Here is a 24,982-nt window from a genome sequence, read left to right on the forward strand (position 1 = left end):
GACATTTTTCAAATTTCGCAATATCCCGCCATAATAATTTATTGCGATAAGATATATCGTTGGTGATGGAAGCGTGTAGAGGCACCCATCGATAGTAACCTGTGCTGTGATCGATATTTTCAGCGTGACCGTTCAGACTGCAGCTCACCTCCACGGTCACTCTGGTCGCCGTGGTCGCTCTTTCCTGTCGAAACGCCGTTGCAAGGCGTAGTGTTTTTTTGGTCCCGCGAGAAAATCTCCAAACATCCAAAATGGTAGGTGCCCAAAGTCCGAAATAATGGCTGGCCTGGCCGCCGGGGAGTCCCCGTGGCGATCTGTGCCGCTATTTAAAATGTCCCAAGTCCGGTGCGTGGAATCCGTCGTCGGTCCGAAAAGTGCAGACGTGACAACCGTTACCTGGCGAAATTCCGCCCTGCACATATGTACATTCCCCTGTATATAAGTGCACGCCTGCATGTGTACGTGTGTGTGTGTCTGTGTGTGGTGAAATGCAGGACAAAGACCAGGAATGACGTATGCAGTTTGCTATTGAAATTTCGCAAGAATGTGAAAGGCATCTGGGTGAAAGTTGCGAAATGCCTCGCGCGAATGGCTACATCTAATTATATATCTCAATGCTGCAGTGCGGGTGTGTGAGTGAATGATGTGATTCTCTGTAAATAGGCGACGCAAGTGGTTTTTCTGTTCTTATCTAACCTCAAAGTCCGTGGCACGACAGCCAAGAATCTATATAAATGTGTGTGTGTGGACGCCATTTTTAATATGCACATACAGCCCATATACATATGTACTTGTAGTTGGAACTCGTTCTAATACATAACGATGCCCTATTTTCTCCGCAGGTCAACTTCACCGTCGACGAAATCCGTGGCCTCATGGACAAGAAGCGGAACATCCGCAACATGTCCGTGATTGCCCACGTTGACCACGGCAAGTCCACCCTGACCGATTCGCTCGTGTCCAAGGCTGGTATCATTGCCGGAGCCAAGGCCGGTGAGACCCGTTTCACCGACACCCGCAAGGATGAGCAGGAGCGCTGCATCACCATCAAGTCGACGTAAGACCAGCCACGCCCTGCCGTCCCTCTGACCAGCCCCCTGCTAATCTCGAATCCCATCTCCTCCGTTACAGCGCCATCTCCATGTACTTCGAGGTGGAGGAGAAGGATCTGGTGTTCATCACCCATCCCGATCAGCGTGAGAAGGAGTGCAAGGGTTTCTTGATCAACCTGATCGATTCGCCCGGTCACGTTGATTTCTCCTCTGAGGTGACCGCCGCTCTTCGTGTGACCGACGGTGCCCTCGTCGTGGTCGATTGCGTCTCTGGCGTGTGCGTCCAGACCGAGACCGTGCTGCGTCAGGCCATCGCTGAGCGCATCAAGCCCATCCTGTTCATGAACAAGATGGACCGCGCCCTGCTCGAGCTGCAGCTGGATGCCGAGGAGCTGTACCAGACCTTCCAGCGCATCGTGGAGAACGTGAACGTCATCATTGCCACCTACAACGATGATGGTGGCCCAATGGGTGAGGTCCGTGTGGACCCCTCCAAGGGATCCGTGGGCTTCGGTTCCGGCCTGCACGGCTGGGCCTTCACCCTCAAGCAGTTCTCCGAGATGTACTCCGAGAAGTTCAAGATCGATGTGGTGAAGCTAATGAACCGGTGAGTGGTCTCTATTTAGTTCTTTAAAAGTGTCTAAACACGCTTCTAGCACAAAACGTGTGGCGCTGAGCGGGCGGCATCTTGGAGGACGGCTCTCTAGGGGGCTGTCTTCTCTAGAGTCGCACGTGCTGACGGCGCCACAAGTGCCACAAGAATAGAAGCAGATCAATTTCAGGAAGCTGTTGAAACGCTGCCTCGGGACCTCTTTCCTAATGTCCAAACGAGTCATGCTAAGGCAGTGACCTCACACTATTTCATATAAACAAACATTTAGTTATGAAGATTAAAATAGGATAGAAAATGAATTAGAAGAAATCCCACGTTTATAGTTTATTATATAATAGCAAAACATGTTAACAACAAAGGAAAGTAACATTTGCAGAATGACAGAAAATTAAATATACCAAAAACATTTTGCGATTAAACAAAGAAACGATAAGAAATGCTCACGAAGTATTAATTAGAGGTCAAGATAGGTCAACCAAACCAAATATTCAACTAACCAAATGCTTTATTATTACCCGTTCACAGTCTCTGGGGAGAGAACTTCTTCAACGCCAAGACCAAGAAATGGCAGAAGCAGAAGGAGGCCGACAACAAGCGCTCGTTCTGCATGTACATCTTGGACCCCATCTACAAGGTGTTCGATGCCATCATGAACTACAAGAAGGAGGAGATCGGTACGCTGCTCGAGAAGATCGGCGTGACCCTGAAGCACGAGGACAAGGACAAGGATGGCAAGGCTTTGCTGAAGACCGTGATGCGCACCTGGCTGCCAGCCGGTGAGGCTCTGCTTCAGATGATTGCCATCCATCTGCCGTCGCCGGTGGTTGCCCAGAAGTACCGTATGGAGATGCTGTACGAGGGTCCTCATGACGATGAGGCCGCCGTTGCCGTCAAGTCTTGCGATCCTGAGGGTCCCCTCATGATGTACATTTCCAAGATGGTGCCGACCTCCGACAAGGGTCGTTTCTACGCCTTCGGACGTGTGTTCTCCGGCAAGGTCGCCACCGGCCAGAAGTGCCGCATCATGGGCCCCAACTACACCCCCGGCAAGAAGGAGGATCTGTACGAGAAGGCCATCCAGCGTACCATCCTGATGATGGGTCGTTACGTCGAGGCCATCGAGGATGTGCCCTCTGGCAACATCTGCGGTCTGGTCGGTGTCGATCAGTTCCTGGTCAAGACCGGTACCATCACCACCTTCAAGGATGCCCACAACATGAAGGTACACATTTTTGACACTTAAATCCACACTTTTTTTTAAATTGCCAGTTATTGATGGAACCTAACTAACACCGTACTTTTCCTTCGATTTCAGGTCATGAAGTTCTCCGTGTCCCCTGTGGTGCGTGTGGCTGTGGAGCCCAAGAACCCCGCCGATCTGCCCAAGCTGGTGGAGGGTCTTAAGCGTCTGGCCAAGTCCGATCCTATGGTGCAGTGCATCATCGAGGAGTCCGGTGAGCACATCATTGCCGGTGCCGGTGAGCTGCATTTGGAGATCTGTCTGAAGGATCTGGAGGAGGATCACGCTTGCATCCCCCTGAAGAAGTCCGATCCCGTGGTGTCCTACCGTGAGACCGTGTCTGAGGAGTCCGACCAGATGTGTCTGTCCAAGTCGCCCAACAAGCACAACCGTCTGCTGATGAAGGCCCTGCCCATGCCCGACGGTCTGCCCGAGGACATTGACAACGGCGATGTGAGCTCCAAGGACGAGTTCAAGGCCCGTGCCCGTTATCTGTCTGAGAAGTACGACTACGATGTGACTGAGGCCCGTAAGATCTGGTGCTTCGGCCCCGACGGAACCGGACCCAACTTCATCCTCGACTGCACCAAGTCCGTGCAGTACCTGAACGAAATCAAGGATTCCGTTGTCGCTGGTTTCCAGTGGGCCTCCAAGGAGGGTATCCTCGCCGACGAGAACTTGCGCGGTGTCCGCTTCAACATCTACGATGTGACGCTACACGCTGATGCCATCCATCGTGGAGGTGGCCAGATCATTCCAACCACTCGTCGTTGCCTGTACGCCGCCGCCATCACCGCCAAGCCGCGTCTGATGGAGCCCGTCTACCTGTGCGAGATCCAGTGCCCCGAGGTGGCCGTCGGAGGTATCTACGGTGTGCTCAACAGGCGTCGTGGACACGTGTTCGAGGAGAACCAGGTTGTGGGAACTCCCATGTTCGTGGTTAAGGCATACCTGCCCGTCAACGAGTCGTTCGGCTTCACCGCCGATCTGCGCTCCAACACCGGTGGCCAGGCCTTCCCCCAGTGCGTCTTCGACCATTGGCAGGTGCTGCCCGGTGACCCGAGCGAGCCCTCCAGCAAGCCCTACGCCATTGTCCAGGATACGCGCAAGCGCAAGGGTCTCAAGGAAGGTCTGCCCGATCTGTCCCAGTACTTGGACAAGTTGTAAGGCACCACTCAACACCACCACCACCACCACCCAATCGCAACCCCCCACACAAGAACATCCATGTGCAGCTGGCTGAGCGGGAGGAACATAGAACAAAGTGGAGCGACCGAAAACAACATCTGAATTCAGCACGGCACCTGAAACAACAACGCCTGCGGCCGCCGGCAGTGTTTTAATTGAAACACACAAAACATTAAAGAAATTTTGATGATTATTAATTGTATAACAGTAAAACACAACATAATAAATCAAGTAAATGATTAATGCTTATTTTTATATTAAAAAAAAGCACTACATGTGGTCGGAACGAAAATAGATTTCTTAGGAAGTGGTGGGGATTAAAGCTTTTATAATAGCATGTAATAACAAGACCAAGGCGATGTTTTTTTGAATGTCTATCTTCCCACCCAAGATGCTAAAAAGCAGCGATATATTTAATGTTTGTTTTTTAGAACTATATTTTTGAAGTTAAAACAAATTTGTTTATGGCTGGGCTCTAGAAACACAGAAAATTTAAAAATATTAACCTTTTCAAGTGATTTCTTTGGGTCAAAATATAATTTCCGTTTTATTGGAATCACGAGAATTGTCTTTAACCTGCTACCAACTTTTCAACGAATACAATATACCCTTTTCCTCTAAGATTAAGGGGTATAACACGTGTAAAATATAATATACCCTATGTTTGTATAAAAGTTCCCTAACACCTGTATTGGTTCGTGTCCGCGCTAAGTAATCACGTCATATATGAAAGTAAAAAAAATTAAATATCGATATCCGACAATTATAGTGACATTTTTAACTAAACTTATGTTTACTAATTGTGTTTGTTATTTATAAGTATTTTATTGTATTATTTTAATAAGGACTTTTTATTTTTTTCAATAATTTAATATACATTTAACGGTACATTTACGTTGGACCATTTAGTTATAAACCGCGCAGATTTGATTTTAAAAAGTGACAAGTTCTTCTTTCTAATAAAGCAATCCCAAAAGAAGTCATTAAAATGTTTTCATTAGCAAGTCAAATAACCAAAATCGCATTGGATTGGATCATATTTACAAAGCGGCGATGTGAAAAAAGCTAAATAAATCAAAACCGGTTTTTGACAGACCCACTGATTTTTGGCTGCGTGGGAAGATATCGATACAATATTTTGATACATTTCTGGCATCGCTAGATTTGCGAACGCTGCTCTGCTCTGCCATAAACAAAAGGTCGGTGCGTCGCTCAGTCGAATTTGAGTTGTTGTAGCGGAAAAGGCGGAAAAAGTGGGTTCACCAGTGTGTATTGTGTATATGCGTGCGTTGTTGTTGCTGTGCTAGTCATAAGCTAATTGCAAAATGCGAATGTTCTCGGAAATTGGCCCGCGACTGTTTTTGTCATCGGGCGAAAAACACCGTTACCGTTGCTTTTATGTCGCCGCGGCGTCTGTCATTACAATTGCCCACCCCCTGCGCTCTCTCACCCTCCGCCTATCTCTCGCTCTCTTTCGCCCCCGCTTGGGATTAATCTATTTTTAGCAGCATTTCCAATTGGAAGACTCTTGATTTGACCTTTTGGTGTGCCCAAAGCAGAGCTTTCTAACTGTAATTATTAGGCAGAGGCCGAAAAAAGTCGCTTCGTGCTCGAGTGTGTGGGTGTGTGGGTGCATGTGTCTGCATATGAAAAAATCGATGCCAGACTCCCTGCAGAAACTTCATTCAGAAAGGAAGGAAAGGAATGGAAAGGAAAGCAGAGTGGTAGAAGAGGAAGAAGAGAAGGAGCTGAAGCCAAAGCAGCGACGCCGACAGCAGTAAATTTTACAGCTAGACAAAGTAGCCCCCCGTGCGTGTGCGATTGTGTGGGTGGCTGTGACTGTAACTGTAATCCATAGACAGTCGCCGATAATACCGGAAATGAATTTTTCCCGTATTAGAAACTCAAATATTGCAAACTTTTATTATTATCGCAGCCCGCATCCGTTCGAATGCGATTTTTTTTAGGCCAACCCAGTTGCAGTTGCAAAAAGTTTTTTGTTTAGCCAAAGGCAAAAAAAAAAAGAACGTGTTTATATTTAGACAGTAGTACAAAGACTGTGCGTGTGTGTGTGAGTGGGGGGGAGGTGTGAATGCGCCTGACTCGCAACTCAAACTCCTCTCAGCGGGACCCCAAAGTGTATAGAAAATATGAATGAAGATAAGGCAGAGTGCGAATAGTGTGCTCCCACACTCTCCGCTCCTCTCTCGCGTTGTTGTTGTCTCCATCTCCTCCTGCTCCTCGTGCTCCCCCCTTTCCCATCTTCGTCTTCTCACACCTCCACACACTCACATTCCCCAAATTCTCTCTCTCCTAAAAAAGAGATGCGAAAAATCAATGCACAAAAATCCCTTGTTGAACAGTTTTTAATTGCCCGGAGTGCGCGTGTGTTTACTTTTTTTCTTTTTGTGTTTTTTGCCGTAAATGAAAAATTAATGTAAGCGTTTTTTAAATCAAAACAAGAACAGAGGGGCGAAAGGAAACGGGAAGGCGAAAAAATATGGCAAACATCATGGAAAAGTTCTATGATACAGACACAATTTAATGTGCCAAATATACGGACTGGAACTAAAAATAAAACAAATAAATAGTTGTGCAGTTCGATTTTATTGGGGTTAGCAAAAAATAAAATAAAGTCTATTGTAAAAAAGACTTTTAGCTGAAAGAGAGGTTTTTCTACAGAAATACATTTTACTTTTTGTGCTTTTTTAAAAGGAATTCATGTATTTAGGTTTTGTGTACCTACACCAAAAAAAGATTTCTATACAAAGGTCTGTTAAATCTGAGATAGGAGTAAAACTTGGTAAAAACGTTACAAAAATTTAAGTTATTTGGAAAAAATATTAGAAAAAGTTAGGTTGAAGCAGTCTACAAACAAACTATAACAAACAACAGGCAAAATACATTTATTTTTATAGTTTTTATGACAAAAATTTGATCAAAGCCAGAGGTCATTTGGAAAATAAAACCATTTATGACAGATTTTATGGCACACGACATACTGCTTCGGCACGCATTTGGTTATGAAAACCTTTCTCATCAATGTGTACAGATAAATATTCCACCCATTGTTTGCTTTCATAGCGAAACGAAGGTCAACTTCTGACAGGTTGCGTGACCTGTAGGTCTGCCCAAAGTTTATCCTGCCGAGTCAATTTTAATTTCCGCTCACACGCTTTTCCACCTAATCGGAAAATATCCAATATCAATATCCTTCGGCGGAACTTTCCCTGCTCGCATTCAAAATCGCACGGCAGACTAATAGCTCCTAATTGGAAATCACGGCAGCGAAATCAATATTCATTATTTATTAATAGCGACTTACAGAGGCTTACATACCGAAAATCTCTGACCCCCATTCATCCGATTTTCCACCCCCCCCCAGCAGCCTCGACTTTCCCGATGACGAATTTAATGACCTGAAATAGAAGCAGCGAGGGAAGCAGAAGCAGCAGTGGAAAACCGCCAATCACTTTCACACATTGCCTAGATGAAAATTGAGGCAGCCGACAACAAAGCAACGCCGGCAGCGACGCTGACTGAGGCAGCGACGTCGACGTCCCTGTGGGCGCACTGATTACATTTCCATAATCAACGAAGTATCTCCATATCGACATCGCCATCGACATCCATAAAGAAGCAGCCGCCGATGGTTTCAATGAGCATCATCATCTTGGCATAATGGCAGCGGCACCCGAATCGTGTGGAGCACGCGATTCCAGCGAACCGGAGACCGAGGGGGCGTTCGATCCGGAGGAGGCGGTCCGGGGGCGGTCACAGACGGCCATGACGGACTCCCATCGCCCACTGGACTCCCTGGAGGCGGAGACGGAGGCGGAAGCGGCGGCGGAGGCAGGCCAAGATCCAGATCCAGATGCAGATGCAGATGCTGCCGCTGCTGGAGTTGACCAACAAAGGCAAAAGTATGTCGCAGTTTTTTGCTCTTTTTTAACGAGTTCAATTTGCTAAACTCCAGTAACTTTCTTCTGTTGGAAAACTACTATACTATTCCCACACTGATAAAAAAAACCTAGTAAATCCATCAACTTTAGATTCAATATAAAAAGATTGACTTAATATAACTACCTTTATATTTTTTAGTGAGAAGTATGGTTTTCATCTAATGCGGTTTTTATTACATTAGTAATGGTACCATTACATTAAACAATTATAGCTATTTCAAATATTGTAAACTATAATTTTAATATAACTGATTTATATTGTATCTAATATTTTCTCACTTGATTAGCATATTATTTTCATATTAAATCATGCACTTTAAATGCTTTGTATTTGTATTATGTTTTTAAAACCAAATATGTTAAACCTCTTCTGTTACTTTTTTTGTTCAGCGCATTTAAAATCCAAAAATGGTTAAACTAAAAACCATTTATAAAAATTTGTTAACCAATGTTTAAGATCCTATATACACTTTATAAACCCGTAGAAGTTTATATGCCCTTCCCGTTAAATCCAAATGAAGTCAATCTAATTTTATGATAGCTAGATCTAAAAAGATATTTGAACTTTGGGGTTTCACGATTTACGATCTGTATACTAAGACACCGCTGTATTAAAAATTATACTGCAAATGATTTTAAACACATATGAAAAATGTTCCTTTTTTTAATTGGTAGTACTGATATAACTTTTGCACCTTTTCATTCCACAGCGATGATCAACTGCAGCTGCAGTCGCTGGAGCCCATCTCCTTGGACGACATACCTGAGCCCATTAAAGTCCTCGACGAGATCATTTCGGAGTTCGAGGAGGCAGCAACGAAACCGGTGGCCTTGCACAGCAACAGTGGCGAGAATCAGTCGGAGGACGATGGCTACATGAGCCTAAGTCGCAAAAAGTGAGTAAAGTATATATGGATATTAAAATATTTTGCATACCAAACTTGAAAGTAGAAACACATTAAATATTAAGCTGTAAGCCTGTCAACCCATCAACCATGCATGACATGGGGAATCACCGCATTCCAATTACCACTTAGCACCAACCCTCACTTCTGCTAATCAATTTTCAACTTTGACTTTGCAGCATGTCCAAAAAGGACTCGGAAGATGTGCCCCAAACACCCAGCACCGACACGGTGCCCGAGGGAAGTTTCAATGAGGTGGATGGCACGGCTGAGAACCTAACCAAGTTATCTGAGGTGGAACACGGACAGGAAACTACGACGCCCCTCATCCAGACAACACTGGTGAGTCCGGGTTGGAGGTGGACCCCCCATACCCCCCATGTCAAGCACTCCAGCTAATGGGAAAGCAATTAACTCACCGCACAACCACCTCTCTTCCCATTCCACTCTTGCACCCCAGCCAAAGGCACGTGGTTCCAGCTCGACTCCGGCCACCAACTCGAACTACTCGAGTCTGCCGTGCTGCGGGGCCAGGGCCTCCAATTTGGGCGGAGCTTCCGCTGGCAACTCCTCGAGTGGATTGGCAGCCATCCGGCACCCGGGCAGCTGCAACGGTGGACGCAACGCACTGGGCATCGACATCAGTGCCGTGCACAATGCCGTGCTTCGTGGCAATCTGGCCAAACTGCCGGAGCCCTTCGTCAACGAACATCCGGTGACCATCTACCCGGGCCCATCCTCCAAGGCGGGCGGGGGTGAGGGTGCCCGGAGCAAGCGACTGCTCAGCTCGGTGGAGAAGCACAAGGAGGTGTGCCACATGCTCAATCCGCTATCCAGCAGCTCCACCTCTTCGTCCGGCTCGCAGCACACGTCCAGCGGCGAGGCCTCTCCGGCTGCCTCCCACATCAATGTGGCGTCCTCGAAGCAGGCCAGCGGGGATGACGACTACTCGGAGGATTCGCTGGAGGAGTCCACCATTTCCACAGACCTCACGCCCGTCAAGCAGAACGGCGTGGCCTGGGAGATTCACTTCAAGAGCAATAAGAAGAAGTCCAATGGCACCAAGAAGTCCTCTGGTGCATCAAAAAAGGTAAGTTTAAAGGAATTCCTTGTAATTCTTAATTATTAATAATATATATATCCTTGTTATCCTGCAAACAGAAGGGCAACAACTTGGACGACTTCAACAACAGCTTCGTGTACAACGAGCAGAGCATGTTGGGCAAGGGCACCTTCGTTATTCGCCGTTCCACAGCCAAAAAACCGCCTCGTGCCGCAGATGTCTTTTGTATACCCAAGCCGCCGCGTCCCTCGTTGGCCGAGAGATCGGGATCTGGATCTGGCTGTAAAGTGGGCGCCGGAGCCATCAGTAATGAGTTCTACACCAGCGACAGCGAGCAGAGCGATGCCACGCCACTGCCTCCACCGCCGCCCGCCTCCTCCGAGATGAACTTTGTGTACAAGGAGTGCGAGGCCAATGCGGCGCAAACACGTCGCGGACTGGAGATGGCCGCCGCTCATCGGGCTGCTCTATCGCTGGACATCGCCGAGGCTCCGGACCAGCTGGGCCACTGCAAGCCGATGAAGAGCAAGACGGCCATGCTGACCGAGAAGCGGCTGAGCGCCGAGTCCATGCCGGACAACACGTCCAGTAGCGAGGAGTTTGACGAGGCGCGTCTCAACGGAAACGGAAACTACGAGCTGTACGGCTACAACGGAAATGGTGCGTCTTTTAGTATACTTTCTGTAAGATGAAATCTTAACTCATGTGTTTTCTCCTAACACAGAACAACGCATTTCCAATGCCACTACTCCACACACCGATCTGGCCCCCACTTTGGAGGAGGACGAAGAGCTGTCCGACTTTAGCTACGGGTGTGCTCCTCTCATGCAAATCGAGCATAACATCAGCGCCTTGCTGCGCGGAGACATTCCAATTGTGGGTCAGCAGGCGGGCTGCAATGGCAGTGCAGCCGCCAGTTTGGCAGCTGCAACAGCAGCCGAGCTGCATGCCAAGCGGATACTGGAGTTCCGGCCAGGCGTTCACAAGTCCGAGAGTGCCAAGGAGATGCTGCTGTCGCAGATGCCCAGCCTGGGTCCGCTGCCCCCATCGCCGCCCAGCTCCAATCCGGATTTATTCGACTACGATGCCCCACTGCCGCCATCTCCGATTGAGCCGCGCAAGCAGCTAGAGCTGCCGACTGTGGTGGCGGCCAGTGCTCCGCCAGCGAACCGCGGCACCACCGTCGTGGAGGTGCATGCCACAGCCTCCGGAGCGGCCGTGCACAGCAGCAACAGCCACACACGCCGCAGTCGCGACAATGTGGCCGCCGTGCGTCATTTCACCGACGAGCTGCCACCGCCACCGGCGCCTGCCCATCAAGTGACCAGCTTCCTGGAGGGCCTGCCCGGACCGCCAATGGTGCCACCACACCGGGCCACCGGAGGTCATTCGGCCAACACCATGAAATCCTGGAGCATTGACTCGCAGTATCGCAAGAGATCGCCCAAGCTGTTTGGCCACTACAGCAGCGGTGGTGGCAGTGGAATAACCACACCCACCGGACTGGGACCGATGCCTCCACTGCCACCGCCCCCGCTCGATGGAATGGCTCCGGGCGGATCCGGGTCCTATCAACGACGGTACATCAATTACGGCACCAAGCGCAGCCTGAAGCAGTCGCCGCGCGAGGAGCATCGTCTGCAAACCTCATGTAGTCTTCCTGAAACGCCAATTTTTGCCAGAGGGTAAGTCGCTCCATGCGGGAAAGAAGTCCTCACTAAATGGTAACCATTCTTCGTCAGCTGTGACATACCACGTACGCCATATCGACGCCAAAACGAGCCGTTGCCTGTGGTCAGCGGTTCCCGCACAGCTCCCAGGTCCAGCACATCGAACAGCATCAACATGGGCACTTCAATTATGGGGATTGGTGGTAAGTAACTTTAAATATTGTGGAGAAGTTTAATGAACGGGAGAATCATTTAGATTTCTTAAGATCAGGGTTTTTATTTTAAAATAACACTAACATCCATTGATAAGTCCATATAAGCAGGAATATCCCATATTTGTAGTTTGACGATACTTTGATCTAATTGAGGATATCAGTTTTTAAAATCTTATCTTCCGTTGATTAAAGATGTTAGTAAACTTTTTAATCACATTAAATAAAGAAATGAATAAGTTTTTTGGTTCGGCCAAATAAAACCAAAGTTATTTATCATAAGTATCCTAAATTTTTGACAATATTTAATTTAAACGTCGATCAACCAACTTAATGTTTATAAAACCCTTAGTTAAAACAGGGTAAAACAACATGTGTCATGTGATCAATGTGGAAAATTTAAGATTCATTTTAACCGGATTATACTATGTATTGAATGATGACCTTATCAAGAATAACCTTATTTGTAAATCCCTTTCCTATAGCCGGTAACTATGGAACGGCCCAAATTTGCCGACAGCGCTCGATCAATCATGCCTTGGCATCCAACGAGATGCTACGCATGACCGGAGCCCCAGCTCGCGGATGGTATCCCAAGCAGCGGGGAATGCGCCCGGTCTCCACCGAGAACATAGATCGCCTGGCCTCCGTGCGGGTGTGGGACAATCCGGCGGGCATGTCGGGCACCGGACAATCTCGCAAGCCATTAACGCTGCCACCAAATCTCACGCCTTCCTTCCTAAACAAATCACCCCGCGAGGCGCTGCGTCGAGTGACTAGTTTGCTGATAACCAAAAAGAGTAAGTTTCTATCTACTGAACAGATCAATTAATAAAGATATTTTTTTATCCCATTAGAGAACAGCAAGGATCGAAAACATAAGGCCTATTGCGATCAGCTTATGGATGATAACAACAGCAAGCATGCCTATGAATTTGAGACGGGTAAGATATATGATAGATAGGGTGTACTTTTGATATAATATTTTAAGATGTATCTTACATATTCTTGTACATCAGTAGAGTTTGTAAGATGTATCTAACTTTTGCTATTATATCACTAGAGTTTGTACTTTTTATTGTAAATTTTCTTGTAAATTAAATGGTATACTAACATTAAACTCTTTTTTTCAGGCTCCACCAAGCGGAAGGATACCACCAGTCGCAAGGAGAAGGACAACGCAGCCTCGGGGGTGACCACCACCAATGCCAAGCCCAAGAAGAAGGGCCTCTTCAAGTCCCTTTGGAAGCGCTCGAAAACCACCTCGCTGGATCAGTAGAGAAGTCCTCGCCGGCAAGCCTAAGCACTGCCCCCAGTTTTATGTACACCATAAGCGTATGATAGCATCGAAAATGATAATAACCCTGCACTTACACTCACGTTTATCGGGTCGCATGTTGAGAGTTTGTCTTTGCACCCAACCACACCCCCACCCACACTCACCTGCTCATCCGATCAGCAAAACTTTCTCACGCTCGTGTTCGTTCACCTTAAAAACAATTGAAGCAATTTTGTATACACATCGTATCGTATATATCGGTCATATAGTAATGAGAAAACTGAAGAATTCAAATGCACAAAAGCCGTGAATCGTAAAGACTGAAAATGAAAAAAGCGTAAAACAAAGAAAATTTAAGCGAAAACGAAAATATTATGAAAGACAATGAAATTAACTGAACATATGCAAACAATATTCCACTCTCACAAACTAAAGAAAATGAAAAACGAAAGCAGTTGTATGGATCGCACGGCTATATCATATGTACTCGTTTATGTATGTATGTGCAGTATCCCCCGACCTTGAACTTGCCAAAAAAAAAAGAGATTATCGCAACTATTCTATGGCCGTACAACCGAAACCTAAGCAAATGCACGCAACATGGGCGCAGCAAGAAATTTACAACTTATACAAGCACTGAATTTATATAAACGTATATAGATATGAGCGCTATATATATAGTTTGGACTATAACTGAACCGTTTAGGGTTCTAGGCAACATTTCTTACTTTACGGCGGTGTTTAATTCTTTAGGTACTTTTGAGTAGCTGAGAAATAAGTTTGGGTTCGACGACTATTTTCTACTTTTCTTGAGTTGGTCAAGGGACTTAAAATAAACTGGAAATACGGCAAAAGTGCAATTGGAAACGAGGTATTGTTTGATTTGAGAAAGTATCTCATGGATTCCAATCCTTGGCTTTGCCCAAGAAGCCATCCCTAAAAAAACTCGAATGAAACCCCAGTCGCAATAATATACAAGAATATAAAATCTCATAATACGAGTTACATTTCCAAAAAACTGAAAAAGAATGAAGTTAAGCCCTCCACGTTATAAAAAAAAAGAATTTTGATAATAACCAGTTTGAAATTGATTTAATCCATATAATCTTAAAACGCAAAATTAATGCTCAATACGATTTTACCAGAGAAAGCATTTCTCAAATTTTGAGCGCAAAGGAGTTAGGTAGTTGGAGAAGAAAACTGCAATATGAAACAACAAAACTGTAAACGTTTACTAGTCATTAAATATTAAAAAATAAACAACAGAAAATGATATATGGAAGATAACATATTTTTTATTAACACTCACTGAGAAGCCAAGAATGAAGATTTGGCAGCATTTTATGAGCAGGAGCTGGCCCCCAAGAGCAAGTTGAAAGTATTATTAACGATTTATATTATATGCTATAGCAAGTTGGTATTTATTATAATTAATGACATATGTACAATTATTTGAATTAACATTATTGAATATATTTTTTAGAAAAGTAGCATGAAACGAAATAAAATTATTAAAACAGAAATAATCCACGGCCCGTGTACTTTATATATAGATATATATCTATTAAAATTGGATCCTTTGGCAAAGGCGAAACTTAAATGGTTATTGAACACAAGAATATAACATTAAAATCGACTTTTAGAATTACTGGGCATCATAAAAACAATAATAATATTCTTTTTAAACATTCGAGAACTGGATGTCAATTTTATTTTTCAAATTAACGGCCAATAAAATAATAATAGCCCAATTAAAGCCTATTTTTTCAATACTCTACAAAATAAATCTCACGCATTTTGGAAGTGTTTTCCTTGAAAAATGTTTGCGCACTAGCAAGATCTGGGATTCCATTTAGACATTTTCCAATTCAAATGACAAATTACAATAAAAATACGAACAGATCTATAAAAGTTACACCTTAGCATACAAACACAGACAGCAGTAAACAGAAAAAATTATATATAATTTTTTAGCAAGGAAAATAAATTTTTAATATTAAAATTTAACAATTGTATATGAGGGTAAATAAAATGAAATAATAAAAAGAACCTTGAAATAATTTCGACAAGTATGACTTAAAACGTGTTTTAATGGAAATATATTCAATCCTGAGTCAGATTTTAACTTTATCAATAGTAGATGGCATTTACAATTTATTGAAATCCTAAGAGACCTGCTAAAATTCGTTGATCAAAGATTCTACAAATTCGAAGCTTGTTGATAAATATTTTAAACATATTTTTCTGTTTACTTTCTGGCCAATTTAATTGGATTGCTTGGGTGAACGCATTCAATCCGTTTGGGAAATAGACCGCTAACAAGTAGGGGAAAAATTTCTCGGCATCAAATTTGAAAATTTGTTTTCGGTTTTTATTTTACATTTTCCAGCAATTCGTTCTGCTTTGTGCGTGTGTGCATAAAACCAGACAAATATACAATACATAAAAGGAATATATCTACAATTATATAGGACACACGCATTAAATCAAAATGGGGCAACTAACTAAACTAAATTAAAAGTATCAGTAACATCGTTCGATCGCCACAAATCTTTCATTCCAATAAGCTAAGATCATACAAAAAACAAAATCCAAATCGCTTGACCATTCTTTTGCTTTTCTTTTAAGAATTTTGTAAACATAAGGATGTTAGTAGTTTGCTAAAATCATGTCTATTTATGAGGTGTTTTAAGACAAAATAAGCCGCTTGGTTAACAATTTCTTTTTCTGTTTATGGGAGACTGTAGTCTGGGGAGTTTAATTTGCTTTAGATTAAATAATCTCATCCGCAGTCTAGGCCATGTAGCTATATTCATCGCCCGAGTTCGCGGTCCGCTCAATATATTGTTTGTCAATTAACGATTCCACACATTTCTTGATCATTGCTATGTTGGGCGTAAAGCTAACCTTCGACAAAGAGAGTACCTGGGGAGGAATATATGTTATTTTTATTTTAAGGTTACATATTTCAGACCTCATACCTCTTGTATCAGCGCATTGTGCTTCAGGACTTTGCGCGACTTCATGATTCTGACAATGGCGGCTTGCAGAAACAGTTTTCGGTCCTCATCCACCGAGTTGATCGTGTGTTCCACCTGTGTGAGAAACGAAGATTAGAAAATCTCTTTTCTAATTTAATATATATGCAGTTATTCACCTCCTGTGGCGTCTCCTTTTGCAAAGCCGAACTAATCTTAAACTTTGTACGCTTATTTGTGTAATCCAAATTCAATTCTATTCGAGTCTCCCCGGCGAGATTCTCTGAGCTGGCATTCAGCAGCTTTGACTCGATCATGGGCTGCATGTGCTTCTGAAACGTCTCGTCATTCAGCTGCAGGGTGTTCTGAATCTCCCGACAACTCAGGCTGTCGCACGACTCGAACAGCAGAATTATCGCCATCTGGTAGGTTTGCATCGTCACGATGTAGGACTTCTTTAAATGGCTCAACTTCAGTTCTCCATGGCACATGTGATGCAGCCAAGTCAGCTTGCGACCACTGAACAGTTTGTGGTAATATTCCTCGAACTGAAAGAAAGGGCAAACAATATTTATGAATTGTTGCGAGTTTACCATATTCACATTGCCACTTACCATTTTAATCGACTTCTCAAATTCCTGCGGCACTGCAAATGGTATAACTTGTGTGGATCCCAAGGGCCAAGCGCCAGCCTGCAGTACCTTGATGGAGAGATTGATGCCTGCGTGGGATCTTAAGTGTTAGGAAACTATGTGGATATTATCATGATCATTTTAAAACTAACCCAAGTCCACATTGTTATCTTTTAGGTGAGTATTAAACTTGTTGTTCAGATCCGTAGACACCGAAATATCCGTAAACATGCGATGTAGTTTATTGGTGAACTCATAACCACAGGCTTGCTGTAAAAATAAATAAACAATTTAGTGACTAATAAAAACACGAAAAAAGTATAACACTGTTAGTGTTAAAGGAATGAAATTATCTAACCAAAATATACGCCATATTTAGCTTATCATGTTGAGCAGGCTGAATTCACTCAATTATGAAAGGTCAGTTCTTGCAGTTATCAGTTAGAATGATTATTTTGAAATTTAACTGTCATGCTCATTAACTTTACAATGGCTACGTTAGGTAGTGCAGTTTGTTTAAATTATGGTGGAACTCTTACCTTTAACCGATTGATCATTCCCTCCTCCGCGTCCATGCTCTGACTCTGCTCGTGAATAAGGCGCTTGGCCAACAGTCGGCTGTAGAACTTCTGGTACACATCCTTGTCCTCGATGTACTTGAAGATGGTTATATTGTTGGTAAGCTTCTGATCGATCTCCGCCTCGCAGGTCTTGGATTTCTTCAGTAGCGTATCACAGTATTTGGCCACATACTCGGCGCTGCGGCACGGCTGGCGCTCGGTGGGCCGGCGATTGATAACGCTGGCGCACGCCTTGTCCAACGCGCTTAGGAAGAGTGAATCGTTCTCGAAGACGTCGGCGATGAGCTCCTGGTACTTATGGTGCACCTTCAACATATTCTCCACGAACGCAATGTGTATGTTCTCGCCCTTGAGCGCGGACACGGTCTGCAGACCCTCGCTTTTGATGTGCTCCAGAAAGGTCGTAATGAGCTCGGACTTAAGGCTGTCAGGTATGGGCTTGAGTACGATGTACATGTTGCGCAGATCTTGGCGCCGCTCCTCGGACACCATTTCGCGGCACTCCGAGTAGATGAAGCCCAGGCGATCGTTGATGAACTTCTCCTCGCACTCTTTGCGCAGCTTCGGCAGGGAACTGACATGCAGAAACTTCTGGGCTCTCCGGCTCTCGTACTCCAGTATCCGGATAACCTCCTGCATGTACTCCGACACCGAACAGCGCTGCAGCAGCTTATTTGCCTCGTCTGTATAATAGGCACCGCTGGCTTCCAGCATGGGTCCCTCGAAGAGTTCCTGATAGAGCTTGAGCGAGCCCGTCTTCTTGTAGTCCTGCACCTCCACGAAACTGTGTATCACACCGTTAATAATCTGCACGCGATGGTGATCCAAGGTGCCATTGCTGGCCCTGTCGGCGGCGATACCCTCGAGTATGTGGCGCACCAGTTCGCTGGACAGATACTCAATCATGTACAGACGCCAGATGTCCAGTCCCAGTTCGCCAATCTCCATTTGCTCGGCAGCATCGCTGGACAGGTTGCCGTAGAACGATTCCGTGTCGGTGATCTTCTGTTTCTTGATGTGCTGCTGGTTTAGGTAGCTAAAAGAGGTAATTGTCAATGATTAGTGGGTGTTTGGGGCCAGCTTTCAAGGGATGCTCACATATATAACTGGTGCAGATACTTGATGCCCTGGCTGTACTCCATCCAGGTGGTGTAGTAGCGATGGAGGAGATCGGGGCCACCGTGGGGGTTGGCGCTCTCGCCCTCGATCAGCACCTTCTTGGCCAGCATCTCCTGGACGTGCTGCTCTAGGAAGTGCTTTGTCTCCCCATAGAGGCGATCGGCCATCGGTTCCGGCTGCGCGACGCATAGCGTGTAAACGTCGCTGTATGTTTTTGGGAAGGTGATTGGACAGACCGATGTGTTAGTGCGTGTTTTATTTTAGCAATTCCAATTTGGCAACTCACGCTGCACACACATATACAAACAGTTGCGGTCGGTATTATAGCAGAGCCTAAGCTAGCCCTCTTAATTTGGTCTTACAATGTATTACTACTTTTTAAACAAGTCCTCAACCTGTTCATTTTAATCATCTTAAATAAATCTTTAAAAGTTATATACCAATATTTAATACATATGTAACTAGCTTGAAGCTGGGAAACAATTCCCACTTCTTATCTACACGTTTACAAAAATATCGGTGCATTAATCAGGCTTGTAGATTACGAAATTTTGCAAATCATTGGTTACGCACTTGCAGCTATATTTGTGACTGCTGCTGTGGGAACAATAAACATATGGCCCACTGGCTAAATAATGGCACATATGTTTTAACTATGGATATATAAAATATAGAAAATTCCTTTTTTGGGATAATATACATATGTACATTGTACAATTAAGACTGGATTATCCTGTGGTAGTGATCTGGTAAATAATGATTTTTGAAGATTAAAGGAATTAAGGGTTTATTAAGTTAATATGGTCTGTGGCAGCAAATGGATATACTATTTTAGGGATTTTTATATAAATTCAAGTTTCTTTTGGAAGTGATCTGTAGTGATCTTTAAAAATCTAACTAGTAACTGAGAGTTATAAAGATTTAAGAAGATTTCTGATATAAAAGGCTATTTTTATCGAGTTAGTAGTATAGCCTTTGGTAATGGGGAAAGTGCTATTTTAGGGATTATATGATATAGATTGTGATCTAAAGTGATCTCTAGTGATTTGTAAAATTCGAACTGAAATGTTGGAGGGTTTTGATGCTATTAGGGTTTTATTTACTGAGTAAGTATAGCCTGTGGTAACCTCCCATAGTGGGTGCTATTACTCCGACCGCTGCTGTGGAAGACCGAGACCGAGACCTACTTACCTGAAGCTTGTGTTCCACACCGAGCGCTCCACTTTGGTGAGCGTTATCACCGACTCGGCGATGCAGCGCAGGCGCGGCCAAACGTCGACAAACTCCACTATCTTGGGCTTGAGCGACATCTCGACTGGGTCTGGATCCTGGGTCCGTCTGGGGATGGATGAGGAGGTGTTGGCTGGTGGGGCAGGTGGTGTATAGCAGATGGTTTTTGGGTTAGTACACGGCGGACTAGCAGATGGATCCCGACGTTGATCCTGCGGCCTGCGCGATTACAGCATGCGTTGGCAGGCGAAACGAATGCCCACTTGTGCTTTGCTTTTGCTTTTTGGCATAATCGCGCAGCTCGCTCACTTTTTGTGTGTGGGGGCCACCAGCTCGTTGGCCTTGCCCTCGGCCCAATTCACAGCTGGCCGGGCACCGATCCACGGATCGCGGGGGCGGGGTGGACGCACTCGGCGCCTACTCACCTGCTGCTTAACTACGCTATTTACTAATTAATTACGCCGAGAATTTAGATTTTTGCACTTTTTTTGCTATCGTAAAACGGGTCGTCAGACGGGGACGATATCGATACATCGATATGTTGTTATTGGCACGCGATATCAGGGCTGCACACACTGCCCCACGCGAACTATCGTGTTCCCACTGACACCGCCAGCTGTTTTACCAAAAACTTTTATTTCCCCTAAAATAAAGTAATTGGTGTATTGTAAGTGCATAAAAGTGCTTGCGTATTGAAAAGGGTAACCTTTTTATTTAAAATCAGTAGCTCCTTATAGTTGCCTTCATCAGTAGCTCACAATGCACAAGCTCATAAATGCGTTGAAAAAACTCTTTTGGCGGGTTTTCAAACTTAATATTGAGTAAAAAATAAATTGAAATGTTATACTTCCTTTTTTCAAAAATGTTAATTGTAAAATAAAGACGACTTTAAATAGATTTTGCTCACAAAAATATTCGTCATCAAAAGGATTTAGGGGAAAAAAACATTCATGTGGCCTGTTTTTTGACCATTTTTAAAATATTTTTAAAAACATAACAGCTCTGCTTTTAAAGAAATTTGTTTCGTTATATTAATAAACAAAGACCGCTGCCTTTAAATCTAAAAGTATCCAAAACGTATTAAAAAAAATGTATTTCCAATTAATTTGTTTTATATCCATATAAGTAAAGGAAAAAAAGAGTCCAACCGGTTTTCCCACAAAAAAATACAGAAACTTAGTTGTATTAATTTTATTTATTTCGCTATAATTTGCTAATGGTTTGGTATTTTGTTTTCCATTTATAGTTACACTTTAGTTTCATTTTATTTATTTTTTAAAATGATAGAATATCCTAAATCGTTTGATGTGATTTAATGGTCATAGCTGAAAACACAAAAAAGTTCCCCGAATTACTCAGCTAAAATTAAATGTTTAAAAACAGTTTTTTAGTGTTAGATTTAACCAGTGGAAAGGACTAAAATATTCTTCAAGCTAACCCAATCATTTGTTCGTTTTTCTCGTCTTGATTGTCATGCTTTTAGCCATCAAAAGAAATACATTAAGGAAGGGAAAGGTTGACGTACGCATAAATCAGATTTTAGACCAAGTTAAAGTTAGTAAAGTTTCTTTGATTTTCCTATGCTTGATAAGTAAGTTCGATTCTTGTTTCTTTGCTAATTCGTTGAAATGTTCTAACAAGCATGCGATGCCATTTATATGTTTGTTTACATCTATATATTTCTATATATAAGAAGTTGTATATATATATTGGTTGATGACGTCCAAGAACGCATGCCAAGGATATAATATCATGTTGCTTGACTTCTATTGCATTCTCTAAATTTACGTTATTTCGTTAACTAATTCTTTATCGTTAGTTTTGTTCGCTATTTGGACTGACTTGTGGGTTGCATTTGTTTGTGGTGGGATTTGGATTCTCAACTAATATTCTCGCTCTCTATAACCTTGTTATTAGGACTTAGCATATCTTTATAAGTATTCCATAGTTTATGCGCATATTTATTTTTTACACATTGAGATGCAAAATGGTTGTTTTTTTTGTTGACCTACTAAACTACACATCCATTAGTTTGTAAAGCAAAGTGGTTCGCTTATATATTACAGTTCTTGGAAATGAGATAACAATTTCGTTTAAAACAAAAACTGATTCACAATAACCAAACGTACTTAGTCGTAGTCAAATATATTTAAAAGCTAAATATATTTCTTGTTTTTAGGTACACAGTTTACAAACTTTTGGAAAGCAAATCTAAAAATTGAACTAAGTTGGAATTTTGCTTTTTTGTTTCGAAAAATTGCTGCATCTGCATAGAATATCACACGAATACTGAGGCAAAACCAAATTTATAGCAAGTATAACAGCTCCATAACAGTTAACTTTCGTTTTCTAACACAGCCACTCATGCATCCACCCGTAGATTCACACTCATTCAGACTCAAGCGCGCAACTAAGAAGCCAATTAGCAAATTATTCTAGCAAAGATTGAGATTCCCCCACCCCCGCCTGGCCAGCACTGCCGTTTCCCATGCCCTGCTCCTGGGCGATTCCCTCGCAACCCGCCGATGGTTCCTGGACCTTGATCTTCAGCAGGGGCGTCTTAATATCGGAGGCCTCCAGTTCGGTGGTCGATTCCAGAGCAGATGATTCCTGTCCATGGAGCTCAACGGCAGCAGGCGCCACAGGCTCAGCACTTGTCTGGGATTTACCCTGGAATAAAGGAGGAAAATATCGTTCATTAGGATTTTATATATGTAAACAATTAAAAAGTACACATAAATCAGAAGTCTTATAGATTTAGATTGCTATTATTAAAATCTCAAAGTATTAATTACTTTTTAAGTATTTTTACTTTCATTGAACATGGACATTGAAACTGAAAACGTTTTACCATTTTTCTTATATTTTATCATTAGGTCGATTGGCAAGATCTAAATTTTTAAAGGCAATTAAAAACAAAAAGATATACACGATTTCTGAAAGACCTTCGGAATTAACGATTATTTAAGTAAAGTTATTTTCCTTCTCATTTTTATAATTATCATATTACTTTTCAGGGTTTTTATTAACCACAGAATGCCCACCTGCAAATAGTAGGTCATCAACTGTCCCTTTCCCTTGACAGCTACCAGACCTCGCTGTAGGAATGTGTAACCAAATGGCTGTAGAATATTGCATGTTTCCTCGGTGACCTGGATGGCGCCCGCCTTTCCTGTGCTCTCCATGCGCGAGGCCACGTTCACCGTATTCCCCCAGATGTCATAGTGCGGCTTACGGGCCCCAATAACGCCCGCCGTGATCGGTCCATGATTGATGCCCATCTTGAGGACGAAGTGATTGAACGACTGCTCGTTGATGCCCTGCAGGGCGTGCTTCAGTTCCAATGCAAACTCCACCAACACGGCGAGGTGGGACCAGCGTTCTGTTATGGGAGCGTCATTCCGGAGGTTCCTCTGTAGGTTTATGCCACTGGCCGCCATGTAGGTGGAGCCAATGGTTTTGATTTTGATGATGTCTTGGAACTGAGGCAGCTCCAACAACTGTAATAATAGTGGTAACATGTCTTTAAGGCTTAACTTGTTATTTATATTAATTTTACACCTATTCTTCAATCAAATCTTAAACATTATGGGAGCAATTACTTACGGCATCAAAATCTGAGATAACCTCATTGAGAAAACGTAGACACTCCAAGCCCTGGTTGTTTACCGTCTCTTCAGAATAGAAATCTGTATAAAATATTTACTATTATTTGTTGTCACACAACATATTTCATACCTCAGAGGCATATTTAAATTTATTTCTTAAGACTTATACATGGTATTATCACTTTTAAGCTTACCTGAAAAGTTTGGCATACTGGCGAATAAAACGCCGACCTCAGCATAACTCTGGGAGTAAAGATCATCGTGAGAGCGCTTGGTGTTCTTCATGAAGTGCTCTGCCACATGAACAGGCAAGACATTGTACACTAAAGCCTCGTTTCGCTGGCGCATATCGTTTGCAGTCTCTTTTTGCTCGGCTACCTCTGTTTTCCATTTGAAAATCACCCTATCCTCATGGTCCATCTATAATTAAATGACTCTCTTAATCTACCCAGCTCAAAAGGTTAAAATGTACTCACATGTCGAGCCAAGGTGCTTAAAGCTAAAGCAGCTACTACCAAAAGTCCTGAAGCGCAATATCGCATAGATATGATACTAAAAATACATTAAACATAATTAGAAACTATTTTAAGAAAGGAAAACACTGCAGTTTCTTTCAAAGCAAGCTGATTAACAGTTCTACACTTACGGTTGGTGTGCAAAGTCGTCTTCCAAAGCATATAGGTCCTGCATAATGAATATGTTGAAGTAGCAATGCAGCGCTGTTTGACAATAATATAATAACTAAATTATGATACAAAATTATACAATTTTATCAGAGTTACATACCTGCAATGGACAATAGCAGCAGAATCTTCGTAAGATGCGTGAGTTGGGCAATCACGGCGATCGCAATCAATATGAGGACTCCAAAATTACTCAAGTAGGACGGATATAGATATCGTTCCCGGGGCACTGCCTCGCGCATTTGCTCCACAAAGGATGCGGGCAGCAGGTGCTCGGCGGTGACCACCCCCTCTATCTCCACGTCCACCTCGCCATCCAGGCCGGCCGTGGCATTGAATTCGCTTTCACTCACAATGTGCTCGGTGCGCACGAAGGTGACGAAAAAGAACTGTCAAGGAAATAGAGGTCAATCAGTACTTAAGGACTTGAGCACGCCTGGGCAACACTCGCAAAAAATCTCTTGAAACTGACTTGTTAATAAACAGTACAAATACAAAAAAAGCAAAACATTCTATAGTTTCTAAAAAAGAATAAAACTATATTATCTACTCTATGCATAGATAAAATGTAGGTACTTAATATACGTAAGTAAGGACCAAGGAAGATTAAGCTGCAAAAGTCATTCGAACCATAGAAAAAATGAATATAAATGTAACTAAAAGCTTTCTATAATTTAAAAACATTTTAATGTGTATATAATTGTGAAAATTATGCAAAAGCTTTTTAGTGCCTTAAATCATCTAATAAATTTCATTTATATAATGTAAAAAATTACACATGAGGTAGCTTTTAAACATTAAAACAATATTTCAAAATTATAACATATGAAATAAAAAATCTATATACAACGACTCTTTCTTTCCAAGTATTTAACGACATTTTTATGACGATTATTTGGCTGAGTGCAAGGACCTATTCCTCATAAGCACATACTAACCATGTCGATGACATTGCTGAGGCCAATGG

General features: G+C 43.2%; 4 protein-coding genes across 7 annotated transcripts in view; 2 read left to right on the plus strand and 2 right to left on the minus strand.

Moving 5' to 3' along the window:
• The first annotated feature begins 136 nt into the window (after nucleotides 1-136).
• Nucleotides 137-4,336, plus strand: LOC119546437 (eukaryotic translation elongation factor 2). Its single transcript, XM_037852707.1, has 5 exons — nucleotides 137-254; nucleotides 843-1,057; nucleotides 1,132-1,659; nucleotides 2,191-2,887; nucleotides 2,981-4,336. Exons 1-5 carry the CDS (start codon nucleotides 252-254, stop codon nucleotides 4,070-4,072), a joined length of 2,535 nt encoding a protein of 844 aa, XP_037708635.1. The 5' UTR covers nucleotides 137-251; the 3' UTR covers nucleotides 4,073-4,336.
• A 947-nt stretch (nucleotides 4,337-5,283) lies between these two features.
• Nucleotides 5,284-14,233, plus strand: LOC119548881. 2 transcript variants are annotated; one of them, XM_037856512.1, is made up of 11 exons: nucleotides 5,284-5,346; nucleotides 7,482-8,016; nucleotides 8,766-8,951; nucleotides 9,140-9,302; nucleotides 9,421-10,050; nucleotides 10,122-10,683; nucleotides 10,748-11,708; nucleotides 11,766-11,896; nucleotides 12,391-12,705; nucleotides 12,763-12,849; nucleotides 13,039-14,233. In XM_037856512.1, exons 2-11 carry the CDS (start codon nucleotides 7,775-7,777, stop codon nucleotides 13,182-13,184), a joined length of 3,423 nt encoding a protein of 1,140 aa, XP_037712440.1. In that variant the 5' UTR covers nucleotides 5,284-5,346; nucleotides 7,482-7,774; the 3' UTR covers nucleotides 13,185-14,233. The 2 variants fall into 2 exon arrangements, with proteins under 2 accessions (XP_037712440.1, XP_037712441.1); XM_037856513.1 differs by lacking the exon at nucleotides 5,284-5,346 and adding an exon at nucleotides 5,415-6,530.
• Nucleotides 14,234-14,575: 342 nt separating this feature from the next.
• Nucleotides 14,576-20,283, minus strand: LOC119548882 (cullin-2). Its single transcript, XM_037856514.1, has 9 exons — nucleotides 20,150-20,283; nucleotides 19,686-19,857; nucleotides 18,474-18,698; nucleotides 17,334-18,411; nucleotides 16,947-17,064; nucleotides 16,777-16,883; nucleotides 16,342-16,710; nucleotides 16,166-16,279; nucleotides 14,576-16,109 (listed from the first exon to the last, which is right to left on the minus strand). Exons 2-9 carry the CDS (start codon nucleotides 19,802-19,804, stop codon nucleotides 15,978-15,980), a joined length of 2,262 nt encoding a protein of 753 aa, XP_037712442.1. The 5' UTR covers nucleotides 19,805-19,857; nucleotides 20,150-20,283; the 3' UTR covers nucleotides 14,576-15,977.
• A 1,826-nt stretch (nucleotides 20,284-22,109) lies between these two features.
• Nucleotides 22,110-24,982, minus strand: part of LOC119547666 (adenylate cyclase type 3) — a 10,788-nt gene continuing 7,915 nt past the window's right edge. For all 3 annotated transcript variants that reach the window (XM_037854617.1, XM_037854618.1, XM_037854619.1), the window contains 8 exons: nucleotides 24,954-24,982; nucleotides 24,119-24,404; nucleotides 23,979-24,051; nucleotides 23,809-23,884; nucleotides 23,527-23,752; nucleotides 23,331-23,413; nucleotides 22,769-23,224; nucleotides 22,110-22,394 (listed from right to left, as the gene is read on the minus strand). The exon at nucleotides 24,954-24,982 is cut by the window's right edge and continues 335 nt beyond it. In XM_037854617.1, coding sequence (XP_037710545.1) covers nucleotides 22,155-22,394; nucleotides 22,769-23,224; nucleotides 23,331-23,413; nucleotides 23,527-23,752; nucleotides 23,809-23,884; nucleotides 23,979-24,051; nucleotides 24,119-24,404; nucleotides 24,954-24,982 — 1,469 coding nt within the window. In that variant the 3' untranslated portion in view covers nucleotides 22,110-22,154. The remainder of the gene's footprint in view (nucleotides 22,395-22,768; nucleotides 23,225-23,330; nucleotides 23,414-23,526; nucleotides 23,753-23,808; nucleotides 23,885-23,978; nucleotides 24,052-24,118; nucleotides 24,405-24,953) is intronic.

The sequence above is a fragment of the Drosophila subpulchrella genome, chromosome 2L (genome assembly GCF_014743375.2).
Source record: "Drosophila subpulchrella strain 33 F10 #4 breed RU33 chromosome 2L, RU_Dsub_v1.1 Primary Assembly, whole genome shotgun sequence".
Lineage (NCBI taxonomy): Eukaryota > Metazoa > Arthropoda > Insecta > Diptera > Drosophilidae > Drosophila > Drosophila subpulchrella.

Excerpts from the sequence above, each read along its gene's own strand:
- LOC119546437 (XM_037852707.1), top strand. Across the intron at positions 1,058-1,131 it reads TGCATCACCATCAAGTCGAC|CGCCATCTCCATGTACTTCG; the intron begins GTAAGACCAGCC and ends CCTCCGTTACAG. Across the intron at positions 1,660-2,190 it reads GTGGTGAAGCTAATGAACCG|TCTCTGGGGAGAGAACTTCT; the intron begins GTGAGTGGTCTC and ends ACCCGTTCACAG.
- LOC119548881 (XM_037856512.1), top strand. The coding sequence starts at position 7,775 with ATGGCAGCGGCACCCGAATCGTGTGGAGCACGCGATTCCAGCGAACCG. Across the intron at positions 10,051-10,121 it reads CCTCTGGTGCATCAAAAAAG|AAGGGCAACAACTTGGACGA; the intron begins GTAAGTTTAAAG and ends TCCTGCAAACAG. Across the intron at positions 11,897-12,390 it reads TTCAATTATGGGGATTGGTG|CCGGTAACTATGGAACGGCC; the intron begins GTAAGTAACTTT and ends CCTTTCCTATAG.
- LOC119548882 (XM_037856514.1), bottom strand. The coding sequence starts at position 19,804 with ATGTCGCTCAAGCCCAAGATAGTGGAGTTTGTCGACGTTTGGCCGCGC. Across the intron at positions 18,699-19,685 it reads GTGTGGAACACAAGCTTCAG|CGACGTTTACACGCTATGCG; the intron begins GTAAGTAGGTCT and ends AAAAACATACAG. Across the intron at positions 18,412-18,473 it reads TATCTGCACCAGTTATATAT|CTACCTAAACCAGCAGCACA; the intron begins GTGAGCATCCCT and ends TACCTCTTTTAG.